This window comes from Aspergillus luchuensis, chromosome 7 (assembly GCF_016861625.1).
Source record: "Aspergillus luchuensis IFO 4308 DNA, chromosome 7, nearly complete sequence".
Taxonomy (NCBI): Eukaryota; Fungi; Ascomycota; class Eurotiomycetes; order Eurotiales; family Aspergillaceae; genus Aspergillus; species Aspergillus luchuensis.
The window spans coordinates 201922-226108 of record NC_054855.1 but is presented as its reverse complement, the minus strand read 5'-3'; the positions used below and the strand labels follow the sequence as shown (position 1 = coordinate 226108).

Genomic DNA, 24187 nt, shown 5'->3' with positions numbered 1-24187 from the left:
AGTTATAAAGAATGGTAGGGTTCTTTGCTTGAGCAGTACGGTACCAGTTCTATATCCATCTCTATTGCAACAGTTTATCAACCATATACTCCATTGCTCTATCCGCTATTTACTCTGACGCTACATCATACACAATGTCCGCAACTGAACACTTGGATGCAGCCAACTTGGCCTTCTATGCTCTCTTCTCTCTCCCAGCAATATACTGCCTTGTTGTGCATGGCAAACATGGCCTCGTCGGCTGGGCTTACGTTCTCGCCATGTGTGGTCTGCGTATAGCCGGAAGTGCAATGTCCCTCAACGCTATTCACCACGACAAAGTCAACACAACAGCTGCGATCCTCAACGGCATTGGTCTATCCCCTCTTCTTATGGCTGCCATGGGCCTGCTCCATGAAGCGTATGTATCACGCTCGGGAATTTTACTTCGCAACTAACCACCTCACAGAAACCACTCCATCCACCGCTTTCTCCCTCCTTTCCTGAACCTCTGGGGATTCCTCATCACACACATGGTTGTCGCAGGTGGAATTGGTCTTGCTGCTGCTAGCAGTGGAAACGAGACACTCCTTCGTGTGGGGATGGTTGTCTTTGCGACGGGATGGACCTTGGTGGCTGTTCTGATTTGGTTCTCATATGGGGCTAATGCCCACAGCCGTCGACTGGGAGAAGAGAGACAGGTTTGTATCTCTCTATTCTTGTATTAAGATCAAGTCACTAACAGTCAAAGCTTCTCTCTGCTATCACTGTCGCCATGCCCTTGATCGGTGTTCGCATCGTCTATGCCATCGTAACCGCATTCACCAGCTCCAATCTTGAAGGTGGCAGTCTGGCCGTGCGCGTCATCTTCGGTACCATCCCGGAGTACCTCATCATGCTCATCTACGTGGGAGTCGGTATCGTCACTCGCAACCTGGCACGCAGTCGTGTCGAATACATCCAGCCGAAGAACCAGGCCGTGCCCGTCTGAACACTCTGACGACTGGTTTACGATCCTTGATGTATATATATAGACTACCAAATATAATTCTCATCATTCCATTTATAATCGTATTCATAACACTACCTCATCATTAACATCCACCACCCCCATAACCACCCCGACCGGCCACTCCATAATCCCCCTCCACACCTCCGGCAAAATAGACTCAATCCCACGAACCTCCATCTCCGGAATACCCCTCAACCACCACACTCCCTCGGCACCCTTAACCAACGCAAACAGATACGCCAGAATAACCAACGCCCTAGGCCTCCGCTCACTCACCAGCCCCAAAAACTCCCCTGGAACCATACTGGGAAACGACGAGAACCTCTTCCGAATATCATACCCAGACTCCCCCATCCTAACCGCCATCAACAACCCCTCCAAATACCCAACACACTGCACATACACCCCCATCACCTCCTCTTCCTCCTCATTACCAAGCAACATATCTACCAAGAACCTCAACTCCCCACTACTCCCCTTAGGCCCCCCATCCTGCACCTCCACATCCCCCCGATGCACAACCGGCCTAGCAACCAACAACGGCGCAATCCGTGCCCTCTCCTCTACAAGCCGATAATACACCATCGACACGACCGTCCTCACCCCGCGAGCCATATTCAACCACAGGTTCGGAGGCTCGTACTCACCCTCTCCTCCTGCGCTACCATCCATCCTGCACGCAAGCGTATACAGCGAGATTAAAATCGCATTCATGCACAACGTCTCCGTAACACCCGCCCCCCGGGAAGACACCGCCAACTTCGCCGTCTCAGCCCTATGTCCCCCAATTGCCTGAGCAATAAACCCGCCCTGAACACGTCTCAACTCCTCTGCTTCATGGGGCACAAGCCGTGCGCGATGCGCCGCAGCCACAGCCAGCAAAGTGGACAGAAGGGGCTGGTACTCAAAGGCCATTTCGGGGACAGAGAGTTCCCACATCTCGCGCACGGAGGGGATCTGTGCGGTGCCCATTGTGTGTTAGGTGGAGGTTATGTAGAGGTGGAGCAGGCGGAGGGAGGTGGTGTTAAGGGGGGTTAGGTGGGGGGCTTGCAGGTTGGAGGTGAAAGGTGAGGGGGTTGGGATGGGGATGGATAGGGTTGTGGATGTAGAAGTGGGCGAGGATAGGAGGGCTGCGGTGGTGGTAGTAGTGCTGGCTGTGCTTGTGCTTCTATTACTGGAAGTATCCTCTCGGTAAGTGTACATGCGCGGCTCGAGAGGCGCATATTCGCAGGGGAGGTTGTGACGATTGCAGTGCTGGCATTTGGGGCGAGTTTCGCTGCACTGTTTGTTTTTTGCAAGAGGGTCCACATTAACGCAGTGCTTCGGTTAGGTACCGAGTCGTTATGGGAGATAGATTCTTTTGGTGGGGTGAGAAAGGGGAATTGATTGAATACCTTGACTTTTCTAGCTTTGCACCGCCGACATCCGCGGGTGGATTTGCGGTGGTTGAGTCGTGGGGGCATGACTAGTAGTTTGACTGACTCGGTTAGAGGTGCAGCACAAGTGCAGATGTGCTGTGCAGGAACAATCTCGGATTCGGGTATGTAGCTAGGAAAGGTGTTTGCAGGAATAGGGACCAAGGGGATATCAAAGCTTGACTTATCCTAGCTTATCTTTAGTGAAATGGGCTGTGTCAGGCTGTGAAGTGTCCACTCTGTTTCCACTAATGAGCCGCAGTTTGGGGGCGGATTCGGATCCTTCAACTTGTAGGGTTAGTGTTAGCATTACCGCTTCTGGTAGAGATCGTCGAGTGTTTGGGAGATAAAGAGTGGATGGTTTTCCCAAGTTCTTCATCATCAAACAATAACATCAAGCCTTCTATTGTATTCAAGAGTATCTTTCTGACTCTCAAGTGTTCATCACCTTCATCACAATCCATTGCTCCTCTTTCCTACCGATAAATCAATCAATAATCAACATGGGTCTCATCAAAACTGGTATCCAACTCGCTGGTGCTTACGGCCTCCTCAAGGCCGGATCCAAGTATGTAATCGACTCATGCATCATTGCGGGTCGTCAGATCTTTATACTAATACTCCATCCCTAGGGCTGCCAATGAATTCCAAGACAAGAAGCAATCCAACCAGAACCAAAGCCAGAACCATCAATGCTCCTGCTGCCATCACCATCAGCAACCTCCCCACCCTCAACAATTTCCTCCCCACCAACAAGCTCCCCTCCAACAAGTCCCCCACCACGAGTACGGATACAACAACAACACCCAGATGTACCCTCCTCAGGGTGGACCCCAGTACATAAACAATGGACCCAACTATGCCAACCCCGGGCCGCAATATCAGCATCCTGAGTGGCGCTAGAAAGAAGCTTCAGAGTGGAGTTTGGTTTGGGGGCTTTTGTGTTTACCTTTTGGTGGAGCGGGTTACGGGCATGGTTCTATTGAGCGAGATGTTGTTTGGATTCCCCTGTATTCACGCATTATATACTATGATTGCATGTAATTAGATATAGAGAGCGTTTTCGTTAAACATATGTTGCACCATCACTTTCTCCCAGTGAAAATCGATGTCGAGTTACTCTTGGTACATTGGTGGCTCTGCACTTGCTGGCCAGTGCTCCAGTCGCTCAAACTCCGCCATCGGCACATCATACCCCAGGTGCCGCTTTAGTAGTTCATGCGTGATATAACGCTCCGGCGCATTGCCCTGTGCGTCCACAAATGAGACATGTGGATTCACTTCGCTGATCCTTTGCAGCTCGTTAGCGTGCCGGTGGTGGTGCGGACACCCGTCCACTCCAATCAGAAAGATGGTGACATGGACCCAAGAGAGACCCAGCAGATCAAGTTCAAACTCATCCATGTCTGTTGCTTCGCCATCAAGTAACAGTAGCAATCTCAGCATTGGTGTTCGCGGGCCTGCTTGCCAGCCATAGACAGGGTGGTAGATAGCGGATTCTGAATGTCTCTGGAAGTGCAGATCCTTGATTTTCTGCCAGCCGGTCATGACGCGTGTTCCTCCCCCTAACTTGACATTTCTCCACATATCGTTGAAGTTCGAGTGGTTGATAAACCCGATATAATCGGCCTTGTTAGCAAAGGTAACCAGCTGGTAGCCATGAAGGTCCTGGTCATGGATGGACATTGCATCCGTGAATCGGCGGATGATTGCTTTGGCAACATCTATGATACTAAGTCAGATAGTGTGATTACTGAAGAGAGGGACCCACGTACCCTTGTTCTTAGGTTGGTTAGAACGGGCGAACCCGGTGACTAGGTATTGAGTGTAAAGTGGTCGAAGAGGGTCAAAGTCCATTGATCCAGACACGTCCAGTAAGATCATCGTATTGTCAGTAGCTGTTTCGGGGAGGTCGAATGGTGTGAATGGAGGCGGCATCACCTGCAGGGAGTAACTCTCTGGCAAACGCTGAAGGCGGAAGGTATCATCCATGGAGTAGTAAGCCGGGGGTGGCTCAACGGCTGTGGCCATTCTCGCACGAGCCATCTCCAGAGCGGATATCATGTCTGGCTTCATGCGAGGCCCCGTGTTTCCCTCTCGATGGTTCAGGACCCAATAGAGCCGCTCCTCGGCCGTATTTTCGTACCCTCTCCAAGCCGGAGTAATACCTCTCCACCCAGAAAGTCCGTCGATGCGAAATTTCAAGGGGTTTGAAGCGCGAGTTGCCCAAGCTATTGGGATGGGCTCAAAGTATCCTGCTCGAAGCATATGCAAATACTGAATCGGGCGTTTGGCTCGTAACTCGGCGATTTTCTGCTTCATGCCAACCTTTTCTTGGTAGGCGGCTACGATTCTTCGCCACTCTAAGTCTGGCCAACGACCATTTTCCTCCTCCAGAATTTCCCGTCGGAGCTTTCGGGCGCGAGTAAACATTTCTTCTGTTTTGGAGCTTGATTTATTCAATGACGAGATGGACAGAGCCCGCCTAAAGTTCGATAACTTGGACGATTTCAATGGCCCTATGCTGCTTGGGGCGGGAGCACTTTTGTTTTCTACGGGGCTTGAGGTAGCCGAGGCGTTGTCCGGTTCATCTAATGCCCAGATATCGCATTGTGGCTCCATAGCATCGATTGTGGCCTGTGACTTGTTGTTCAGTGCCACATTCAGGGCAATGGTCTGCCGAACGGAGTTGGTGTATCGTGTTGCATCCGGACGTTGTAAAGTTGTGTACGCAATACCATACGCAGAGGGGATCCGGATATACGGATTATTAGAGAAAACAGACGACTGGTAACAATCGTGATAAGCCTTCTCTCCTATTCTCCGCCATAACCAGAACATTAGTCTTTGTGGTATCTCTGAGCCCAAGGGTGACAGTACAAACCAGGATACATCACTGCTTTGGACCACATCTCCTGCACATCGAGGCGTGCAACTTTCCTCCGCCTGTACTGATGGATTTCGCACGTACAGGCCATGAACTCACTGGCCTCGTGTTCCGGCTCAATGTCGGTATTGTAGATCTGACACTTTATTTGGATGTCCAAAAGCATGTTCTGCATTTCTTGCTAAATAGCCGATGATGTTAGATGGGTCGCACATGTGCTGACGTCGAGGCGTACCTCATCCCGAGCTCGAACATCCCCGGCTTCGGTGACAACATTTTTGTGGGGAACACGTTCTGCTCCGTTCACGGAGCTAATGTGCGATTCATATGATGGGGGTAATGCTCGCATATCAGCATGATCGCTTTGGAGCCTCGAGTCGGACCTGCTAGCAGCTGCGACATTTGAGTATCTATCCCGGTTCTCGTAAAACCGATCAAGGGCCTCATCGAAAGAGCTCGCTTCCTTTGAAGTGCAGAGTCAGTTCCATGGTCACTTCGCTTGGCTCCTTGTGTCGCATACCTGCAAGAAGAAAAGAGCCTTCCCTTCAGTGGCTTCTGGGGCGATGGAGATGAATTTGGCGATATCGTCTGTTGATGGCAACATGGTGACGGTACCAAGGGGTACGTTGGGATGTTCGAACGACAGCTGTAGGCATGGGTGAGGAAGACTAACCTTAGCCCAATTTCCCCTCCTGTCAGCCTCAGCGTGCGGTATTTATCTCTCTGCTGATGGAGGGTTATCATGGATAGGTAACGGTTCGGAATGCGGAGATGGCCCGGGCGCCGCTGGTCTCCGCACCGCAGATTGGCTGGTGCATTGAGGTTTATCGTGACTAAAATGGCGCTATATTCGCCAAGTGAGCTTGCGTGAGATATTAGACTCGAACGAATCAATTAGAGTTCGCTATCTTTGTGAACTCCAATTAGCGCAGGGGGGATTGATGAGACTGTCAAATTGTCGCTAGATATGCTCAATGAACCGTGGTACCTCCTTGTGTATGAAATTCAAAGCGCTTTCGCTGCTTCAGTCGCATGAGAACCAGAAGATCGCTGCCGCGACACCTAATCAGCACACTTGAATTCCCGTGGATTGAGCAATGATATATCGTAAATCCCTCGGTCAGTGACACATCCATGTGAAGAGACAGATGACACGGAAAATTGATTGCATGGGGTGATAAGAAACGGAAGACGGGAAGGAATAGCGGCGGCATCCACGTGCAGCAAGTGATCACTTGACAGACGGGGGTTTCTCCATCATCACATCAGCGAGAAATGATGGGGAATCTTCGATCTTAACGAAACCAAATCGCCGATTGTCTTGAGAACTGCTAGTAGTAATACCTATCAATTCGAGATGGTAGTTGCGAGTATCATTCCAGAGTCTCCAGCGATATATAAATTGATATGTAAATAGCCTTAGTAGTATCTATGACATTCAGGGATTTTCTGCATGAGATAGTTCAAGACTGCAGATGACGGTAGAAGGATTATGCGTGAACCGACCACTCACTACTTATAATTAAGATCGAATTAGAGTGCCAATTGAAATCCGTCCTGATATGTGCAAAGCCATGGGAGGGCTGGTCGCAACCCAGGGCGCGTGATTGACAGCCTGAGGCAGCAACTGCAAACCTAACAAAACACGTGCCAGGAACTAACCAATCAGGGAACGGCAAACAGACCAGTCACGGTCCAGACCCGGGCGGGCTTAGCGTGTCAAAGCGGCCTCCCCTAAGAAAAAAAAAGAGGCAAAAAAAGGGACGCCGATATAAATCTGAAAATTTCCCCTCCTTGACAATCTTCCCCCCACTTCATAACACCGATCTCTATCTTACTCTACTCCTATTTACTAATTACCACATTCATCATGGGAAACGTAAGCCTCTCGCTGTTACTGACTCTACGCGAAGTCCTTCCTCCGAGAGTGAAGCGACCAGCGACTTGATTGCGCCTTATCAGACTTAACATGAAAATCATCCACAGGGAGCCAAAGCCGCCTCCAAGCGCGAGCGCAACGCCAAGGACACCAAGGCTGGCGGCAAGTCGCAGTTGAAGACCGTATGTATCCTCTATTTGTTGTTTTATTGATTGTTTGAATCTTGAAGACGAAGGGGGTAGCTTTTGTAGGGTGGTGTCACGATCTGTGTAGAGAGAGAGAGAAATGTATAGGTGTGGAAGTGAAAGGGGAAATCTCCCGACGATCATGCTTACGCAGGGATTACAGAACGAAGCTGCAAAGGATATCATCTGCATGACTTGCAGGTCGACTTTCCTCAAGACTACTCGTGCTCCGGCCTTGACTGAGCATGCTGCCAACAAGCACAACAAGACCCTGCAGGACTGCTTCCCCGGCTTTGTGGAGGCGCCTAAGAAATGATGGGAGAGACTGAGATTGAACGGACTGAAAAATCTTTACGAAGCCATGTGTGTATCTGACTTAGCCTATTAAAGTGGCATTTTGAGCGATGTTCATCATCCCGCTAGTTACAGTAAGAATTTGATGTGAAGACTCCATTGAAAAGGAACAAAGAAAGGGAAATTGTCAACAATTTCATATGTATGCACAATAGCGGGCTATAACGTAACCGGCAAGCGAGTCGGCCAGGCAAGCCAGTCGGCCACCTGTATATCCCATACTAATCCAGCAATTTTTGAGCTGTAATACTACAGCCAAACTTCATATATTTAAATTTATTTAATGAAACTGGCATACTAGAATATATCTAAGATTAGTATACAAATATTATAAGATAAATATCAATATTTAATCAAGTAAAATAGATTACGCTGTATTTTTTTGGTAATTTATTTCAAACTCGTATTATATATAATATGAATCCTATTATATTATATATTTTTGATATTTGGTTTCTTAAAGTATATATATAGCTTCGATTAATATTCTATTGTAATTGAACTTACGGTGGGTGAGATATTAGAGTTAGATAAATGTTAGATTAGTATGGGATACACAGGTGGCCGACTGGCTTGCCTGGCCGACTCGCTTGCCGGTTACGTTACATTACATGACTAAGCATATGCATGTGTATAAACCCCCCGCTATCAGCAGCCATGAACCTCTAGAATATCAGCTCTCTCTCCATCTTAACAGTAGTTTGATATTCTACCATCATTAGTAGTCAAGTTTAGCGGAGTCATGATATAGAGATTGAATACGTACTCAATCAAGTTGCCATCCGGATCACGCACATAAACACTCCGGATCTTCCCCACCGCACCCGTGCGTTCCACGACTTTGTTACCTTCGAGGACGTCGATCTTAGCTTCTTCGAGAGCTTTGAGAACATTATCCACTTTGGTGTCTGTCAGAAAGCAGAGGTCTGCGCTTCCTGGCATGACATTCTGGGCCTTGGGCTCGAATTCCTTCCCGCTCTCGTGCAGGTTGATTTTCTGGGACCCGAAGAGAAGGGCATGTCTGAACAATGAGATTTATCAGGGTGACTGAGGAAAGGAAAGACCAGGGGTTTAAGGTTTACCGTTGAATGTCTGGACTGCTAGGTGAAGAGAAGACTTCATGTTTCATCCCCAGATGGCTTGTATAGAATGCGACGGAGACGGGGATGGACCGGACTGTCAAGACCAGGTGGTCTAAAGACTTGATAGCAAACTTGGCGGCCATAGTGTTGTAGATGGTACAATTTTCGTTTCGAGGGAACTTGGAGATATGATACATCTGGGATGACTGGACGCGCCAGATGAGTAGTGACTGCTGCGCGGGCTGTCGCAGTTTTCGCCGAGCCTTATGCTCGGCGAGTTATTTTAGGCGCCGAAGGCAACATCATGGTATAGATGTGGTGCCTCGGCTCGTATGGATCCAGCTCTTCGAAGTGTATGATGAGAACTTGTCATGTATATTGGACTGCTTGGCGTGTCAACTGGGTCTGGCATGGGTCGCAGAAGATGCAGTCACACAGCGACTTCTAATGCATCATGTCGAGTTTCGTTTGGCAGCGTATCTTGACACGAGCCGACATCATTATGACCGTATGCATGTAATGCCTAATAAAATAGGGTTAGGTATAAATATTTCGCTATGAATCATTCTATTTGACTGGTGTGTCGTGTTTGTATTGCTCTGCATTTGCCCATACTGCTGCACTTGCTTTTTCGCAATCGAGAATACCGTAAAATGCACCACCAGGGCTATTGATGAAGAAAGGGGAAGGAAAGGTGGATTAATCGTTAAAAAGGTGTAGGGCATCCTTAAGAGCTATTTAGTGCGACTCTTGATGTCGGTTGCATAGAGCGGTACCCACTTCCGTCAGTGAGTACTTTGCACCACGTGTTAGGCGTGCATGTATAGTGCTCACTCTACTCCGTACAGAGCTGCTATAAAGTGCAACATGTGGGTAATAACTAATATTCCCTGCAGCACGTGGGGATAACACCCACAGTTGTGATGTTGCTTGTTACTTACCAAGATTGAGTAGATGTACAGTCTATTATGGGGATGGGCCTCCGAAATGGTACCAAAATCCTTGCATGATGAAATAGTTCACCGTGGCCTTAATGCACATTGCTGTGCACATATTCTGCAATTAGGCCACCCGTCTTGCCAACTGTCCATATCACTCTTGCAGTAGTTGCATTAAGGCGTCCATGCCGTTCTGCAAGAAGCACGACAGTCATTGGTAGATGCGTGGTGGGAAAGGCTCCGACACCTTCCTAATTAAGATAGTCACATATTACTTGACTTGACTCGAGTACTCGAATTTACAATCTAGCTGCCCGTCCCCTGTTCCTCTGGGAAGATGTTAATGACCAGACTAAACCAGGGTTTGTTCCGCTCATGCAAGACGGCCATGTTGCACTTAGTATATTGGCGTGGGGCGCGCTAAGCGGAGCCACTTTTACCAGCTGAACAACAACGATACCGTACCATATCAGCCCGTTAGCTGTATCGACCAATGGGCCAATCTTTACCCTAACCCCCAGCCAGGGATACATTTTCATCAGGACTGGATTTGTCGCAGTTTTGCCGAAAGATTAATTTCCTTTTCTTCCTTTGCCGCTCGGATTTTCCGAAACTTATCCCTGCTGCATCCTTTACAAAAACAGGGGTGTCCCGCAGTGTGGAGGCCGAGACTCTTCCTTTGCATCCTTCCCCTCCGATTACACAAGGACTGATAGAATCATGGAGATGGAGAAGATAGAGATTGAACCACGGGTGGTGGAAGCCTCGACTGGCGACAACATCGACCCGGCTTTGGAGAAGAAGCTCCTGCGCAAGCTGGACTGGAGAGTCATCCCCGCTTTATGGTTTCTTTTCTTGGTGTCCTTTATGGACCGATCGAATATCGGGTGAGAATCTCTACCTGCACAACCAGTGTTCAATCCTAAAAGTGCTAACGATAAAACGTCTTTAGCAATGCGAAAATTGCAGGCATGAGCAAGGAATTGCACCTGGTCGGAAATGACTACAATCTGGCTGTCACAATGTTTACCGTCGCGTACGTCATTTTTGGCATGCCGGCAAATCTGCTGGTCAAAAAGTTCGGGCCGAAGATGCTGGTGCTGTATATGTTTACATGGGGTAAGATGGCTGGCGGTTACTGATAATTGTGTCTGCTAATGCGGCGTCTATGGTAGGTCTTTTCGTGATGGGCCAGGGTCTCGTCAAGACCGCGAGCGGACTTATCGCTTGTCGCTTTTTTATGGGAATGTGTGAGGCTGGGTTTGTCCCAGGTTAGCGCCAGATACATTTCGACTGCGTGGGAGGACGTTAGCTAATACTGACACAATTAGGCTGCGCATACTTGATCGGAAGTTACTACAAACGCGATGAGTTCCTTCGACGATACGCCATCTTTTTCAGTGCAAACATGGCCGCAGGAGCGTTTAACGGGGTCAGTACTAGTTTCTAAGAGTTGCGGCGACACTCACTGACGCGCTCATAGCTCTTCTCGAGTCTTTTAACACCATTTAATCTGGACGGATATAAGGGATGGCGTTGGTAAGATTTCCCCGATACAACATTTGTCCACTTTCTTACAATCTAGGCTCTTTTTGATCGAGTCTATCATTACCATGGGTGTCAGCCTCATCTGCTACTGGGTTGTGGTCCCGTTCCCCGAAGACGCTACATTCCTGACGGCCGAGGAGAAGACATTGCTCCTTGCGCGCCTGAAGGCGGACGGAGGAAGTGTTCGCGACGACCCTATTTCGTTCAAGCGGGTGGTCAGCATGGCTGCTGACTGGAAGATATGGATATGGTGGGTATTCTGCGTTCTCCTATCTCGCCATTGACTAACTGAACTGTCATGATAGCGTGCTGGCCTACCTTGGGGCCGAAGAGAGCGCCAGCTCTCTCGTAAACTTTCAGCCAACCATCCTGAAGGATCTTGGGTGGACTAGCCGCTCCGCTCAGGAACACACCATTCCTGTCTATGCCGTTGCCTTCGTCCTAACCCTATCCTGCGCCTGGCTGAGTGACCATTTACGACACCGATATGTATTCACTATGATTGGCTCCGTGTTGACCATTATCGGCTGGAGCGTCGAGCTTTCACATGTGCAATCTGCCGGCGTTCGCTATATGGGCATATTTTTTGTGGCATCCGGAGCATTCATCATGATGTCTACGATTGTGGTGTGGTTATGCGTCAACCTTGGCAAAGGCGTGAAGCGCAGTGTTGGAATGGGTCTGCTTCCTGCATTCGGCAACTGCGGTGCCTTTGTGTCTGGCAATGTTTTCATCACCAGTGAATCGCCAAAGTATCCGACAGGATTTGGTGTTGGGTTGGCCTTTGCGGTGGTGGCCGGGCTGGCGTGCACGGTGTATTTTTTTGCTTTGCAAGCGGAGAATCGCCGCAGGGACGGCCAACCGGCCAAGGAGGAAACATCGGAGATGGCGCCGGAGGCAGATGACCTCGGGGATGCCCATCCGGATTTCCGGTTTCAATTGTAGGCTTAATCTGTGTGGGCTACCACGATCTGGCTGGGACGGGGCCAAGCTCAATTGATTGGATCCACCATGGCGTGGTCACTAAAATAATACTTTGTACGGCTATGTATAAGGATTACGCCTCAACATCATGTAGCCGACGCTGTCGTAGCACACAGCAGCCTGGGCCCTAGCTTTGAAATATACAGCACAAGCTAATGCTGCGTGATTACGTTTCTTTCAATTCCCTCCACGCCGGAGTACAGAGGAGGAGTCTAAATCAATATGAGGCAGTTGTTCCTAGAACGACAATCCACGGCATTGGGCACCCATCGCCACGCACCTCCCACTGCTTCTCAAGGTGCCACTCTTCTTAAATCAGAAGTTATACTCACTGGAAATGCAATCGGTCATCTGAAACTCGCTCATAGTCTGTACTACCTGAAGACCCTGGACCGAATTAATGTGGCGGGCGATTTCTCCGGTTTCAAACCCTGAGCGCGCGACCGGCAGGGTTACATGTGCTTAAGCACTCAAATTTAGCGAGAACAAAGAATCCTTTGAGCGAATAAATCATTCGTCGTACACTACGGAGTATTTTGGCAGGGATCATGATCTAGCGTGGCATGATATATATTGTGTCTTTATTTTAAAGCGTCGAGTGGTCACTGTTCCGTTCGTGGATCCTGGTATCGGGGCCGTTCCGGCCCTAAAGATACGCCACTATGAGTTGGTCTCATATATGGCCCACCGTGGTTTTATTACCATTCATTCCTAAGATATTACGCAACCTTCACTAGGTGTACGTAAATTACATACATACCCACTGGAAAATTCCAGAGGCAAGGGTCTGTATGTGCATGCGCACCGTAGAGAGTCTGAATATCCGGCCGAGTAGAACGGTGGACCGATGGTAAGATTGTCTCGAGACGAACAAATCCTTCCAGGTTATGAATTTCGACGCTAACAGAACAAATGAAGGCGGTAGTATTTGGGAAACTTTCCCGGACCTTTTCAGTGGTCACAATCGAACGACCGGTGCTGTATACTGGGCATAGAGTTGGACCCCCCAGACTGATGGAAGAGCTAGGCACGGGAATTAAGGATCCCTGTACCACTGGCATAATTTGAAGCAAAAGCTGTTATTAAGCCTTTGAGCCCAATGCTTGGTTTACTACATAGCAGTCATTTTCTGATGCGGTCGATTGTCGTTCGCAACCCTATTGACTCCGTGTCGTAGGCTGGCGCTTTCAGTTCCTAACATCCACCTACGCTCGCTTCGGTTGTCATTCGTTTTATAATTCCTTTTCTTGTCCTTCTTAGCCATTGCTTGCTCTTATTCAGGCCACAGCAGCGTCGTCATGGCGGTTAGTCCGCTGGATGTCCCAAATAAAGGCCCTGAATTTGTCAAAGTTACCGCCGTCTTGACGTGCATTGCATTCGTCCTGGTGGTCTGTCGCCTGACATGGAAGGGTTATGTCCAAGGCAGGTTTGCTGTAGACGATGGGATCATTGCGTTTTCAATGGTAGGTCCTAAGCTCCAGTACTAGACGTTTACTCACCCAAAGCCAGGCCATGCAAATCGTCAATACTGTTATGGGTGATTTAGGTATGGTTTCCTACAATCGGATTGCGACTCATACTAACTGTATTCAGCCTGCCACTATGCCTTTGGACGGCACAAAGCCGACATTGTCAGAACAGGCGGCAACGTTGTCCTTGCCTTGAAGGTGCGAGATATGTTCTTCAAGTCAAGCACGCCCAGCTAATCTTCGGCTAGTACTTCTGGCTCTTCCAGATCTTCTACAAACTTGTCCTATGTCTTAACAAACTTTCCTTTCTCACCTTCTACCTCCGGGTTTTCCCCAATCGCATCTTCCGCACGATCTGCTGGATTACCATCGGTCTCGTCCTCGCTAGCACATTCGGTTTCGTTATAGCCACCATATTCCAATGCACCCCCGTTCGTGCCAGCTGGTACAAGCATATCCCCAAGAAATGCGTCCAGAATGCTCCCTTCCGTTGGTCTTGGGCGGGTTACAATACGGCAATGGATATTTGGGTGTGTTTACTGCCGCTGCCGGTATTGGCGCAGCTACAGCTTGATCGAATCAGAAAGATTGGAGTCATGTTGGTGTTCTGTATGGGGCTTTTTGTGTGTGTGACGAGTATGATTCGCATGTGGGCGATGGAGAAGAGCACGACAACGACGGACCCAACCTGGGGGTCGTTCGATGCGTTGCTATGGAGTGCCATCGAGGCTAGTACGGGAATCATCTGCGCTTGCTTGCCGTTCCTGAAACATCCCATTCAGAAGGTCCTGCCTGGTCTGTTTGGTTCATTGTCAAATGGGTCCAGAAAGAGTCGGAGTCGGACGAGGCCGAGCTATCGGATGAGTCGATTGGGGTCCCGGTCGGGGAATGGCACGCGGAATGTTGATGCGGATATTTGCGGAGATGAAGATGATTCAGAGAGCGTCGGAAGCCAGGGGCCGATTGCGAAGAACCAGATCATCGTGAAGACGGGCATTTCCATGCACAGTGAAGCGGCATATCCATGAGGCTTGCTGGTCTCGGGCAATGAACCGGAGTGCTGGTATTGACACGTCCGAGCCCTTATACCCACACAAGCACATAATTGCATTCGTCTTTGCCATCCCTCAGGCCATTGGTTTCACCCTTATTAGCTTCATCTAAAGCTGACCCTTGCTCTTGGCACCGGTTCAGCTGCAGCCACAGTCCATTCTCTGCTCCGGAGCTTGTCCGGAGCTTGTCCGGCCCTCCGTTAGCGGGGACTTAGCCTGCCACCCGGCCGACCGTAGCGCCCATTAGCCCTGGATGCTTATATTGACGGGTGGATGGTCGGCGCCAAGAGGCCAGGACACTCCTAGCTAGTGGAGACTTCCATCTAGCTGCGTATTGACTTTAGTGTAATACATATCAATACACGACCCCTCCTCGTTGACATGGGTGGATATGCATTAATCCATCAAGTGGCAGCATAAAGAGGAGGGGCTAACTAGGCATTTGCATCTCCCTGCATACAATTACTTCGAATCGCAAAAATGTCACAGGAAACGACAGTTGAGGCCGCTCCCCATACTGTGGCGGATGCCTTTCTAGAGGCTCTGGCCGAGGTAAACTGCCTTCAGCTGTCTCATATACCTCATCTCACATTAATAGGCTGGCATCGACTACCTTTTCACCGTCCTTGGCTCAGATCATCCTAGTATTATCGAGGCCTATGTCCGCCGTCAAAATGACCCTGCCAGGCAATACCCCAAGATGGTACTCTTCCAACACGAGGTACGTTCGCGAGATCTCAAATGAAAGCTGTGGTACTGATCGCCCCAGTTCGTGGCCATGTCCGCCGCCGATGGATATGCCCGAATGAGCCACAAGCCGGCCTGTGTGATCGCCCACGTGGACGTGGGGACTGCAGCGCTCGGTCAAGGCCTGCACAATGCATCTAGCGGACGCGCCCCGGTCGTGATCTTCGCCGGTGTCGCTCCATCCACTCTGCTGGGTGAAGCTCCGGGTTCGCGCTCGGAGCACGTCCAATGGTACCAGGACATTCGCGACCAGGCTGCGCTCGTGGCACCCTACAGTCGCTTCAGCGCAGAGATCAAGTCGCCGCATAATGTTGGTAGCCTGGTGCATCGCGCCGTTCTTATGGCCACTACTGGCTCCCCTGGCCCAGTTTACCTCACTGCCACACGCGAAATTCTTGCCACACCTGTACCTAGCCCGCAAACCCGCCTTAAGCCTGTCCCTTCTTGTCAGCTGGGCTCTCTATCCCCACAAGCGGTGGAGCTCATTGGCAGTGCGCTTCTCAATGCAAAGTCACCACTAGTAGTGACCGGATACCTGGGCCGGAACCACAGCGCCGTTCAGGAACTGATCAAACTGGCCGACACCATCCACGGCCTGCGGGTATTCGACTCCGAGCTTCGCGAAGTATGCTTCCCAGCTACGCACCCAGCCAGCGTAACGAGAGGAACCGGCGCCGCACCAGCTGTGCAAACCGCAGACGTTATCCTCGTCCTCGACGCCGACGTCCCCTGGATTCCCCGACGCATCCATCCCTCCTCCGAGGCAGTCATCTTCCACATCGACCTTGACCCACGCAAAGAGCGTATGAACATGTTCGACATTGGAGCAGCAGCCACCTTCCACGCCGATACGGGACTAGCACTAACTCAGCTCAACGCACACATCACCTCCTCGTCCTCTCTCACTGATCTCCAGATCAGCTGGACTGATCGACGTGAGGCCCTGCGCACAGCCCACGCCGAAGGCCGCGCCCGCATTGACGCCCGAGCAACCAAGCTCCTCGAGACCCCGGATGCACCATGCAGCGTGGACTTTCTGTGCAGTCGCATTCGTGAACTTGTACCCAACGATACCATCTTCGTCACTGACTCCGTTACCAATCAAGTCGCCATGACCGAGCAGCTACAACTAACCCGCCCGGGCTCCCACCTTACCAAAGGAGGTAGCGGTCTCGGCTGGGCCGGAGGTGCCTCCATCGGCGTGAAGCTAGCCACAACACGATACGATATCTCTAATCGTCCAGATGTTCGCGTGAAGTCCGATACGAATTCACCTTTCATCTGTAACATCACCGGCGACGGGAGTTTTATCTTCTCTGTGCCGTCGGCAGTGTACTGGGCTAGTCATAGATATGGGTGTCCGTTCTTGACTGTGATTCTGAATAACGGTGGGTGGAATGCGACGAGGCAGTGTCTGGTGGATGTGCATCCCGGCGGTGAGGCGGCCAGCTTGTCGAGTAAGGAACTAGGGATCTCGTTGGTAGAGGACGGGCCGGATTATGGAGGAATTGCGAAGGCGGCTGCCAATGGTAATTTGTGGGCGACGAGGGTGAGGAGTGTAAAGGAGTTGGATGAGGCGCTGAGGGAGGGGGTTAGGGTTGTGGTTGAGGAGGGGAGAGGGGCTGTGGTGGATGTGGTGGTGCAGTGATTTAGAAGACCGTCATCATCCCATATTTATTTTGAGTTGTTGTGAGATTCCTGTGGTTTGAATATAGCAGGGCGATTCCACTTGAGGTGATAGTACTTGCTCTTCAACTGCGTAGGCCGCAGCAAGAGGTTGTTCAGGGAATCTCTAAAGTCGAGGTATCTTTCCCACCCAAAAACATGATACACCTCACCACAGACATGAAATTCAGATGCAGAAAGTAATTTGGGTCAAGTCAGCTGTGCCAATATACCAACTCCATATCATCGCACCTCATATTCAAAGCAACCCATTTGGTAGGTAGTACCCCGGTCCACCAATCACACCGAACGAATCACGTGCCAAGCCTACTCTCCACCCATTTAACCGCAATCTTATCATCACAAACTCATCCATCAACACTCACCAACACCCATAACTTCCCCAACATAAAGAAAAAGACAATGCCACCCACAACCCAACAGGTCCGCCCAGGCGCAGGCGTCCACATCGTTTTGAAAAAAGACCAACCGACTGGCCGCACAGTCAGCGGTACTGTCGGTGAGGTATTGACGCGGGGTAATCATCCAAGGGGAATTAAAGTCCGCTTGACGGATGGGAGAGTGGGGAGGGTGCAGGCTACGAATACTAATCTTAGCTCTAACTCTAACCTTGGTGGTATGGAGAATTTGGGTGTTGAGCAAGGGGACCTGAAGCAGGGAAGTTCTTGGGGAGGGGGTAGAGGTGGGCGGAGAGGTGGTAGGAGGGGCGGAGGCAGAGGTTATCTGGGTGGTGACGGGGATGAGGGTGAGGCGCCGGCGGAAAGTGTGGGGTTGGATGCATATGTTACTCCTGGGTATGGGGGGAGGCAGAGGGGGAAGAAGGGGAGGGGGAGGGGTGCTGATGGGACTGTGGATGGTGTTGATGAGGTGGTGGTTCCTGGTGTGGAAAGGGTAGGTAGTATGGATGCAGGGGTTATTCGGTGCCCGGTTTGTGACGTGTTTGAGGGCGATGAGGCTGCTGTTGCGCACCATGTTGCGGAGCACTTTGATTGAGATATCCTCGATGACTTCGTGGACTATCTCGTGGGGTCATTAATATGAGATCTAGACGTCGCGGGTGTGAAACCGATATCGACAAAAGAGAACCCCTGAAGCGCACCACTGTCTCTAATCATTTGCCAGGCGTGAGGCGTCACTTCATATTATAAATGGCGACCAGCACCACAGCAGAAACCCCTATCAGACACAAGCACATCTTTGCGTGCAATTCGACACACCATAATACATATGTTGCTCCGATGATCTTCACCACCTCCTGTACCCGAAGTGGGACCCTATTGAACGCTGCAAATATTTCCCCAACACGTCTGCCCCGCTGCTGCTGCTGCCCCCCTGGGTTCACCAGCGTAGAGACCAACGTCTCACAGACGGACGGCAATAGACTGGTCTGAACGAGAACCAACGCTATAAACGAAGGGAAAAGAAGCAAGAACTGTGCGGCGAGCATGACTCCTGACACTAAGATCTCGAATCCCACGATGCCCGACAAGTGCGCTTTTGTGACATCTGTGCTAGCGGATGAGGCGAGGTCGCTTTGGAATAGGGCAGGAAAATGCATCATGAATGATTCAGCCACCGCATGTAGTGCTGTGGCCGGCACCAAAGCTTTCCATCGTTGGCGATCGCGAGAGTTCGGCACAAAGCGTTGCTGGTCGCGCGGAAGTATGGTGCGCGCGGTCCACAAGAAACGATCTTCAGCGAGCAGCACCGAGGCTACGACGTACGCGACCGGACGAGGAAGGAATAATGCTCTGATCAATATCTGCTTCGTGCACAAGTGCCTTGCCCAGTAGCTGCATGCGGAGCCAATTCCATTCAACAGGAGACGGAGATTGCCCGTGCGGTAGAGGGTGGCCATGGTTTGGAATAGTTGACGACTGGATGGACCAGCCTTTTTGTCTCTGAGCTCAGGAAAAGAGCCGAGAGCTTGCTTCTCCACACTTTCAAGTATCAGAATAGACAACAAGACATGTCCAACAATATACCGGACCTGAAGTCTATCAATATACCTTTGTTGTGTGATTTCTCAATCTCATGACTTACCAGGCCGCTCATAAAGATCTGTAAAATGATAGGCACCACCAGTAATACATTGTTGGAATGTGTAGGTCCATTACGCCATATCGCATGAGCTTGTGCAAGTAGCGGATGGCCTCCAGCGGAAGGGATAAAGGTATTGAGCAGAATACGAAAGAGACTTAACAAGAAGTGTGGGGATGGAACGTATACCATCATGCTGTTAACAAAGAGTCTACAAGACAAAAATCGCAATCGAAAACAGCAGGATGACCGGAAGATAAAGCTTCTGCGGTGCAAGGCTTAGGGTAAAAGTGGAGAACACCAGTTCCTTTGATCGATAGATCCAAACTACTTAGACTAGGCAGAAGCGCAAACCGCCAATAGAACCCGGTAGTCAGTGGAGCTGAGGGCGAGACCCTTTGTGTGGGTGGGGCTTATCTAGCTACTTTGACCCCTTATGGGACCCTGAATAAACCCTTATTGGATCATGATGTGAGACATTCTTGCTTGTAAGACGGATGGGCAGGTAGTAGTCTAGCATACACGTGGCTTCAACATTATATAGTCTTAGATGACACAATGAAACAAAAAGCCGATATGGCCACGGTGTCTTGTCCGCGCATGCTCTTCAAGATAGTACTGTGGCTTGGATATTCATGTGCTTGATTGAGGGTGCTGACAGAGCCCTCCATTAGGGCGTGCAGCACGGCCCCATTGGGTCCATGACTTCAATGAGATAGAGTAAGGGTAGGAACTATAGTAAACTGCGTTTAGAATTTTGATACCTCTTACGTCTGTCTTATTGGGCATCATCACTTCTGGACATCCACTATTGGGTAAACCAATAGTGATTCATTTACCTCCAGCTATTAACATTCTATGGTCCGTCCTCATCACTGATACATATAACCTTGGCCCCAATCTCACTAGGAGCGAACTTGGCCAACGTCCGCTCCCTCAAGCTAGCACCAAGCAACATTAATACAACCACGAACCCAAATGCAAAAATGGAAAAGAAGGCCATCATTCCATATACCCAACCAAAGCCCACCCGGGCAACCCACTGGTTGATGAAGAATGGCACAACCAACCCCAGCGTGAGACGATACGCGCCCATGAACGCACCCACCTCGGTGGGCTGCGAAGCGACGCATTCGATCATATAGGTTACAGCGACGGGAACAGAGCTCATTGAAGCAAAGGTGATGAGATAGGCACCTAAGGCGAGGACCATGTAGTGTAGATGGTATTGTAGAGCGGAGCCGACGATGCCAAGGCCGATGGGAAGAACTATGAGCGACGGGATCCAGAGGGCATGTAGCCGACACTCGGGCTTCCATACACCCTTTTCGCGCGTGCGGCAGATCCAGAGAGCGATGCGGTCATTGCAGAGGTAGCCCCATAGTTCGGCTGTCAGGAGGCCGACCCAGAGGGAGAAGATGACTTTGAGGGTTAGCCTTTGGTGTAATCGAGAGGAAGAGGAAGACGTACAGAGGGCGTTCCGTTGAGGACTGAATCCCCATCCGCCGACGGAGACGGGTTTCTCCAGCCACACAGTCAACAGGCTGTGCGTTGCGACGAACCAGCCGAATGATGCTAATTGGAAGATACCAATAAGAAGGCCAACGGGTGAGAGACCGATGCGGAAAGGTAGGCGAGCGATGCGACCCTGCATCTTGAGTTAAAAATTGCTTGATAGGGGGAAGAGATCAGGCCTACCAGTTCTGCGTGGGATATCCCCGTCTTATGAGGAAGGAGGGTCGCCATCCGGTTAGCCCAGAAGTTCTTAGGCTTGACGGCGGATGATGTCTTCCCGTCACGAGAGTAGCTGGTCTCCTCCAGGAAAAGGAACGCTACAATAAGATAAGATAGATGCCCACCGGTTATCCATTTCAGGGCTATACACCTACCAAGAATCAGAACGACTCCCTGTGCAATGACGATCCACCAAAACACCCACGGCCATTCGGTATGTTGGACGATGAATCCCCCAAAGGTCGGGCCCGCAACAGTACCAAACAGAAAGGAGACATGAAAGATGGCATATGCCTTGCCACGCTCGTGCAGAAAGAACATGTCATAGACCGCTCCCACGCCAACGATAGATGGAATTGAACCAAAGATGCCGTCAAAGAGGCGCGATGCAACGAAACGCTCATAGTCTCCTCTACTTGTCATGCAAGCAGACCAAATCGCACAGGCCATGGCAAACACAAGGCACCAGAATATGATGGCAGTGCGACCAAGGGACTGCGCCACGGGATTAATCAACAATGGCCCATAGGCGATACCTGCAATTGAGGCAGATATAGTGTACGTGATGTCTATAAGTTCCTTGTTCCAATTCTTTGCCTGGTCCTTCATAGCAAGTTGGTTAGCGAGATCTAATGCGGTCCCCGCGAACCCTGCCATGCAGAGAATAGTCAGGTTTCTTAGCTTCCTCCCTCTGGCCCAATTCTGGCGAACAGTCAGTATTCAGTGGGGACAGAATTAATGATGAAAGGAGATAAACAACATGCCAATGGGTCTTCAGGATCCTGGGATGGTTGAGGAACTAAGACGATACCGTCTTTTGTCCGTAGCCCGTCACTTGATAGGTCGAAGGATTTGAACGCCGCATGATCCTTCGTATCCAAAGCATTAGATGAGTCATATGTAGGCATAATCATTTTTCTGCGCTCTCGGCACAGGTGTGGAAGATATTGTTATTGACAACAGGGATTGCGACCGCAACCGCGCAAGAGAGTTTGGGAAAAGCAAAACTTCCGACGGCAATTCGACAGGGGGTAATGTGCTCACTATATGCTAGATCCTGTGGAACGAGCGGCGCCCTTTTTGTGGGACATGCTAAGTTCTAGGCCATCCTGATTGCTGGACTAGACCGGGGTTGTCCCGAATGCCTGCATCCGCCACCCTCTCCGTCCTACGATGGCGTCTCAGAGTGACCGGGGTTTTTTTATGAGGCATGCCTTCTCACCATCCTTGAATATATTATAGCCTTAGTGACTTATAAATATTTTTATCTAGCAATGTCTGACAGAGACAAAGAGTGAAAAGTTCTGCCATGCCGAGCACACGATGGGGCTGACCTTGACGGGCACGTACAACACCAGACAGCTAGAGATTGTCATCATCAACAGCATCCTCGTTGTATTGTCAGTTTCAGCTGTTTTTCTGAGAGTCTCTCCACGCAGATTACAAGGCCTGGGACTGTTCATAGAAGACTACCTGAGTATTGTCGCTCTGGTAAGATATTCACTCGTCCCTTCCTGCGAACATACGCTAATGTGATCAAAGGCCTTGGCTCTTGCAGTTAATGCACTTCTCTTCCAGAGTGATTGATCCTCCTAGCCAAAAACCTTCAAGACATGCTCGCTGACAGAGAATTGAAGGTCTTCACGCCGGCGTTGGGGAACATGTCGATACGCTTTCCGCTGCTACTGTTCAGGAATATTCCTTGGTATTTGCATTTATTTCCCGAAGAATGGAGGGATAGAACTGATGCTGACCACGAATCATGGGGGATAGAACCTCTATGTGATGCAGCTATTCTGGAATACATGCCTTCCGGTCATTAAGCTGTCTATCGTCTTATTCTACCAGCGCATTTTTCCAGTGCCTTCCATGATATTTGCGTGCCGCGCGGTCATGTTGTTTTTGGCTGCGTGGTACGTTGCATTTCAAACAACTGCCATCTTCCAATGCATCCCAATACATCACGAGTGGCAGAAAAAGACTGCTACGGGGCACTGCATAGACTTTGTCCCTTTTGTGATCACACTAGCTGCGACAAACTTGTGCACCGATGTCCTTTTGTTGGTTTTGCCTACACGTGAGATCTGGAAGCTCCAAATCCCCTGGCCTAGGAAGATCGGTTTGTCGATTATATTTACTCTGGGTGTCATGTACGTTGTCTGTAGCGCAGTCTTCCAGAAACCCAGCGATCTGACCATCATGTTTGCTAGTGTCTGCACCATCTCGATTGTCCGTCTCGAAAACCTGATTGCAATCAGTGATTCAGATATCACTTGTATGATTTCTATTGCTAGTCACTCGTGACGAGACTTACTAATTCAATTCGTCCGATAGGGTCAGATACTTACTCCCACCTTTGGACTGCGATCGAGAGCAGCCTCGGGGTGGTGGTATCCTGCCTGCCCAGCTTGATGCCAATTGTGCGCCTAGTAAGGGACAGGAAATTGCGGCGCAGCGGAAAATCTTTTAGTCTTCCACAGGATGGCTCATCTTCCTACCCGAGTTACGTGCGACCGCCGTACGAGCTGTCAAAGCTGTCAAATCATGTTACCTCGGGGAGTCGGACAAGACATCGGTCGGGAAGTAGTCGCTCGGACTTAATCCAGAAGGCTGTTGGGGATATTGAGATCGTCACTGAGATTAATCAACAGGTGGAGTCGGTCAGTCAATGTGGCTTCGAGACTTAGCCTACATCTAGTGGCTCGATCGGCCGCTTAACCCTTGCCAGCTCTTTTCATGAGCCTTGACCCCAAGCATTTCTTATTGAGGTTATACACCAAAGGAACATTCGCTCGGAAATTTAATAAGTCGGAAGATTACTTTGAAGCATAGACAGTGGGTATTGCATATCAAACGACGATGATGTTATCATTTTGTGTCACTTGGTCTTATTCCCGTCCTAAATACATGGCCGACCGTGGCTGCAGTGTTCTCATCGTCGCGGAGGATGATAGGCTGATATACGTACGCCGCTGATGCAGTCCCCTGCTAGGATAACTCTTAGCGGCATCGCTAATTCCTCTCCTGGTCTCGCCACGAGTCAGGGTCACCGGTACACGTAAACCGCTTGACAAAATATGATCGCTTGTGAGTTCGAATATACTGCCACTACTCCTGGAAATTCAGGTCTATCTTTTAGCAACGTCTTCGCGGGATCTCTGGAGGGAATATCATAGATCATCTCAATAAGCTTTGG

At 50.0% G+C, this 24187-nt stretch overlaps 13 protein-coding genes across 13 annotated transcripts; 7 read left to right on the top strand and 6 right to left on the bottom strand.

Annotated features, from left to right (window-relative positions):
• Positions 1 to 134: 134 nt before the first annotated feature.
• AKAW2_70106A (uncharacterized protein) lies at positions 135 to 970 on the top strand (the record flags this gene model as incomplete). Its single annotated transcript, XM_041682650.1, has 3 exons — positions 135 to 400; positions 449 to 680; positions 731 to 970. The coding sequence occupies 3 exons, from the start codon at positions 135 to 137 to the stop codon at positions 968 to 970; spliced, it is 738 nt and encodes a 245-aa protein (XP_041546990.1).
• Positions 971 to 1054: 84 nt separating this feature from the next.
• On the bottom strand, positions 1055 to 1963 carry AKAW2_70105S (uncharacterized protein; the record flags this gene model as incomplete). Its single annotated transcript, XM_041682649.1, has 1 exon — positions 1055 to 1963. The coding sequence occupies one exon, from the start codon at positions 1961 to 1963 to the stop codon at positions 1055 to 1057; it is 909 nt and encodes a 302-aa protein (XP_041546989.1).
• Positions 1964 to 1969: 6 nt separating this feature from the next.
• Positions 1970 to 2454, bottom strand: AKAW2_70104S (Zn(II)2Cys6 transcription factor domain-containing protein; the record flags this gene model as incomplete). The annotated part of the gene is made up of 2 exons (XM_041682648.1): positions 1970 to 2272; positions 2386 to 2454. 2 exons carry the CDS (start codon positions 2452 to 2454, stop codon positions 1970 to 1972), a joined length of 372 nt encoding a protein of 123 aa, XP_041546988.1.
• Positions 2455 to 2909: 455 nt separating this feature from the next.
• On the top strand, positions 2910 to 3309 carry AKAW2_70103A (uncharacterized protein; the record flags this gene model as incomplete). Its single annotated transcript, XM_041682647.1, has 2 exons — positions 2910 to 2974; positions 3039 to 3309. The coding sequence occupies 2 exons, from the start codon at positions 2910 to 2912 to the stop codon at positions 3307 to 3309; spliced, it is 336 nt and encodes a 111-aa protein (XP_041546987.1).
• Positions 3310 to 3522: 213 nt separating this feature from the next.
• AKAW2_70102S (uncharacterized protein) lies at positions 3523 to 5897 on the bottom strand (the record flags this gene model as incomplete). Its single annotated transcript, XM_041682646.1, has 5 exons — positions 3523 to 4130; positions 4182 to 5222; positions 5291 to 5474; positions 5529 to 5756; positions 5814 to 5897. The coding sequence occupies 5 exons, from the start codon at positions 5895 to 5897 to the stop codon at positions 3523 to 3525; spliced, it is 2145 nt and encodes a 714-aa protein (XP_041546986.1).
• A 1266-nt stretch (positions 5898 to 7163) lies between these two features.
• AKAW2_70101A (uncharacterized protein) lies at positions 7164 to 7673 on the top strand (the record flags this gene model as incomplete). The annotated part of the gene is made up of 3 exons (XM_041682645.1): positions 7164 to 7172; positions 7280 to 7354; positions 7521 to 7673. 3 exons carry the CDS (start codon positions 7164 to 7166, stop codon positions 7671 to 7673), a joined length of 237 nt encoding a protein of 78 aa, XP_041546985.1.
• A 728-nt stretch (positions 7674 to 8401) lies between these two features.
• On the bottom strand, positions 8402 to 8990 carry AKAW2_70100S (VOC family protein; the record flags this gene model as incomplete). Its single annotated transcript, XM_041682643.1, has 3 exons — positions 8402 to 8420; positions 8478 to 8732; positions 8794 to 8990. 3 exons carry the CDS (start codon positions 8988 to 8990, stop codon positions 8402 to 8404), a joined length of 471 nt encoding a protein of 156 aa, XP_041546984.1.
• A 1461-nt stretch (positions 8991 to 10451) lies between these two features.
• Positions 10452 to 12224, top strand: AKAW2_70099A (uncharacterized protein; the record flags this gene model as incomplete). Its single annotated transcript, XM_041682642.1, has 7 exons — positions 10452 to 10618; positions 10684 to 10850; positions 10907 to 11002; positions 11063 to 11163; positions 11215 to 11270; positions 11317 to 11529; positions 11585 to 12224. 7 exons carry the CDS (start codon positions 10452 to 10454, stop codon positions 12222 to 12224), a joined length of 1440 nt encoding a protein of 479 aa, XP_041546983.1.
• Positions 12225 to 13561: 1337 nt separating this feature from the next.
• Positions 13562 to 14760, top strand: AKAW2_70098A (uncharacterized protein; the record flags this gene model as incomplete). The annotated part of the gene is made up of 4 exons (XM_041682641.1): positions 13562 to 13726; positions 13773 to 13809; positions 13857 to 13930; positions 13981 to 14760. 4 exons carry the CDS (start codon positions 13562 to 13564, stop codon positions 14758 to 14760), a joined length of 1056 nt encoding a protein of 351 aa, XP_041546982.1.
• Positions 14761 to 15264: 504 nt separating this feature from the next.
• On the top strand, positions 15265 to 17179 carry AKAW2_70097A (uncharacterized protein; the record flags this gene model as incomplete). The annotated part of the gene is made up of 3 exons (XM_041682640.1): positions 15265 to 15336; positions 15383 to 15505; positions 15554 to 17179. The coding sequence occupies 3 exons, from the start codon at positions 15265 to 15267 to the stop codon at positions 17177 to 17179; spliced, it is 1821 nt and encodes a 606-aa protein (XP_041546981.1).
• A 1170-nt stretch (positions 17180 to 18349) lies between these two features.
• AKAW2_70096S (uncharacterized protein) lies at positions 18350 to 19452 on the bottom strand (the record flags this gene model as incomplete). Its single annotated transcript, XM_041682639.1, has 2 exons — positions 18350 to 19207; positions 19261 to 19452. The coding sequence occupies 2 exons, from the start codon at positions 19450 to 19452 to the stop codon at positions 18350 to 18352; spliced, it is 1050 nt and encodes a 349-aa protein (XP_041546980.1).
• A 661-nt stretch (positions 19453 to 20113) lies between these two features.
• AKAW2_70095S (uncharacterized protein) lies at positions 20114 to 21648 on the bottom strand (the record flags this gene model as incomplete). The annotated part of the gene is made up of 4 exons (XM_041682638.1): positions 20114 to 20679; positions 20728 to 20905; positions 20956 to 21089; positions 21147 to 21648. The coding sequence occupies 4 exons, from the start codon at positions 21646 to 21648 to the stop codon at positions 20114 to 20116; spliced, it is 1380 nt and encodes a 459-aa protein (XP_041546979.1).
• A 666-nt stretch (positions 21649 to 22314) lies between these two features.
• Positions 22315 to 23678, top strand: AKAW2_70094A (uncharacterized protein; the record flags this gene model as incomplete). The annotated part of the gene is made up of 6 exons (XM_041682637.1): positions 22315 to 22482; positions 22534 to 22570; positions 22629 to 22696; positions 22783 to 23141; positions 23202 to 23266; positions 23326 to 23678. 6 exons carry the CDS (start codon positions 22315 to 22317, stop codon positions 23676 to 23678), a joined length of 1050 nt encoding a protein of 349 aa, XP_041546978.1.
• Positions 23679 to 24187: the final 509 nt, after the last annotated feature.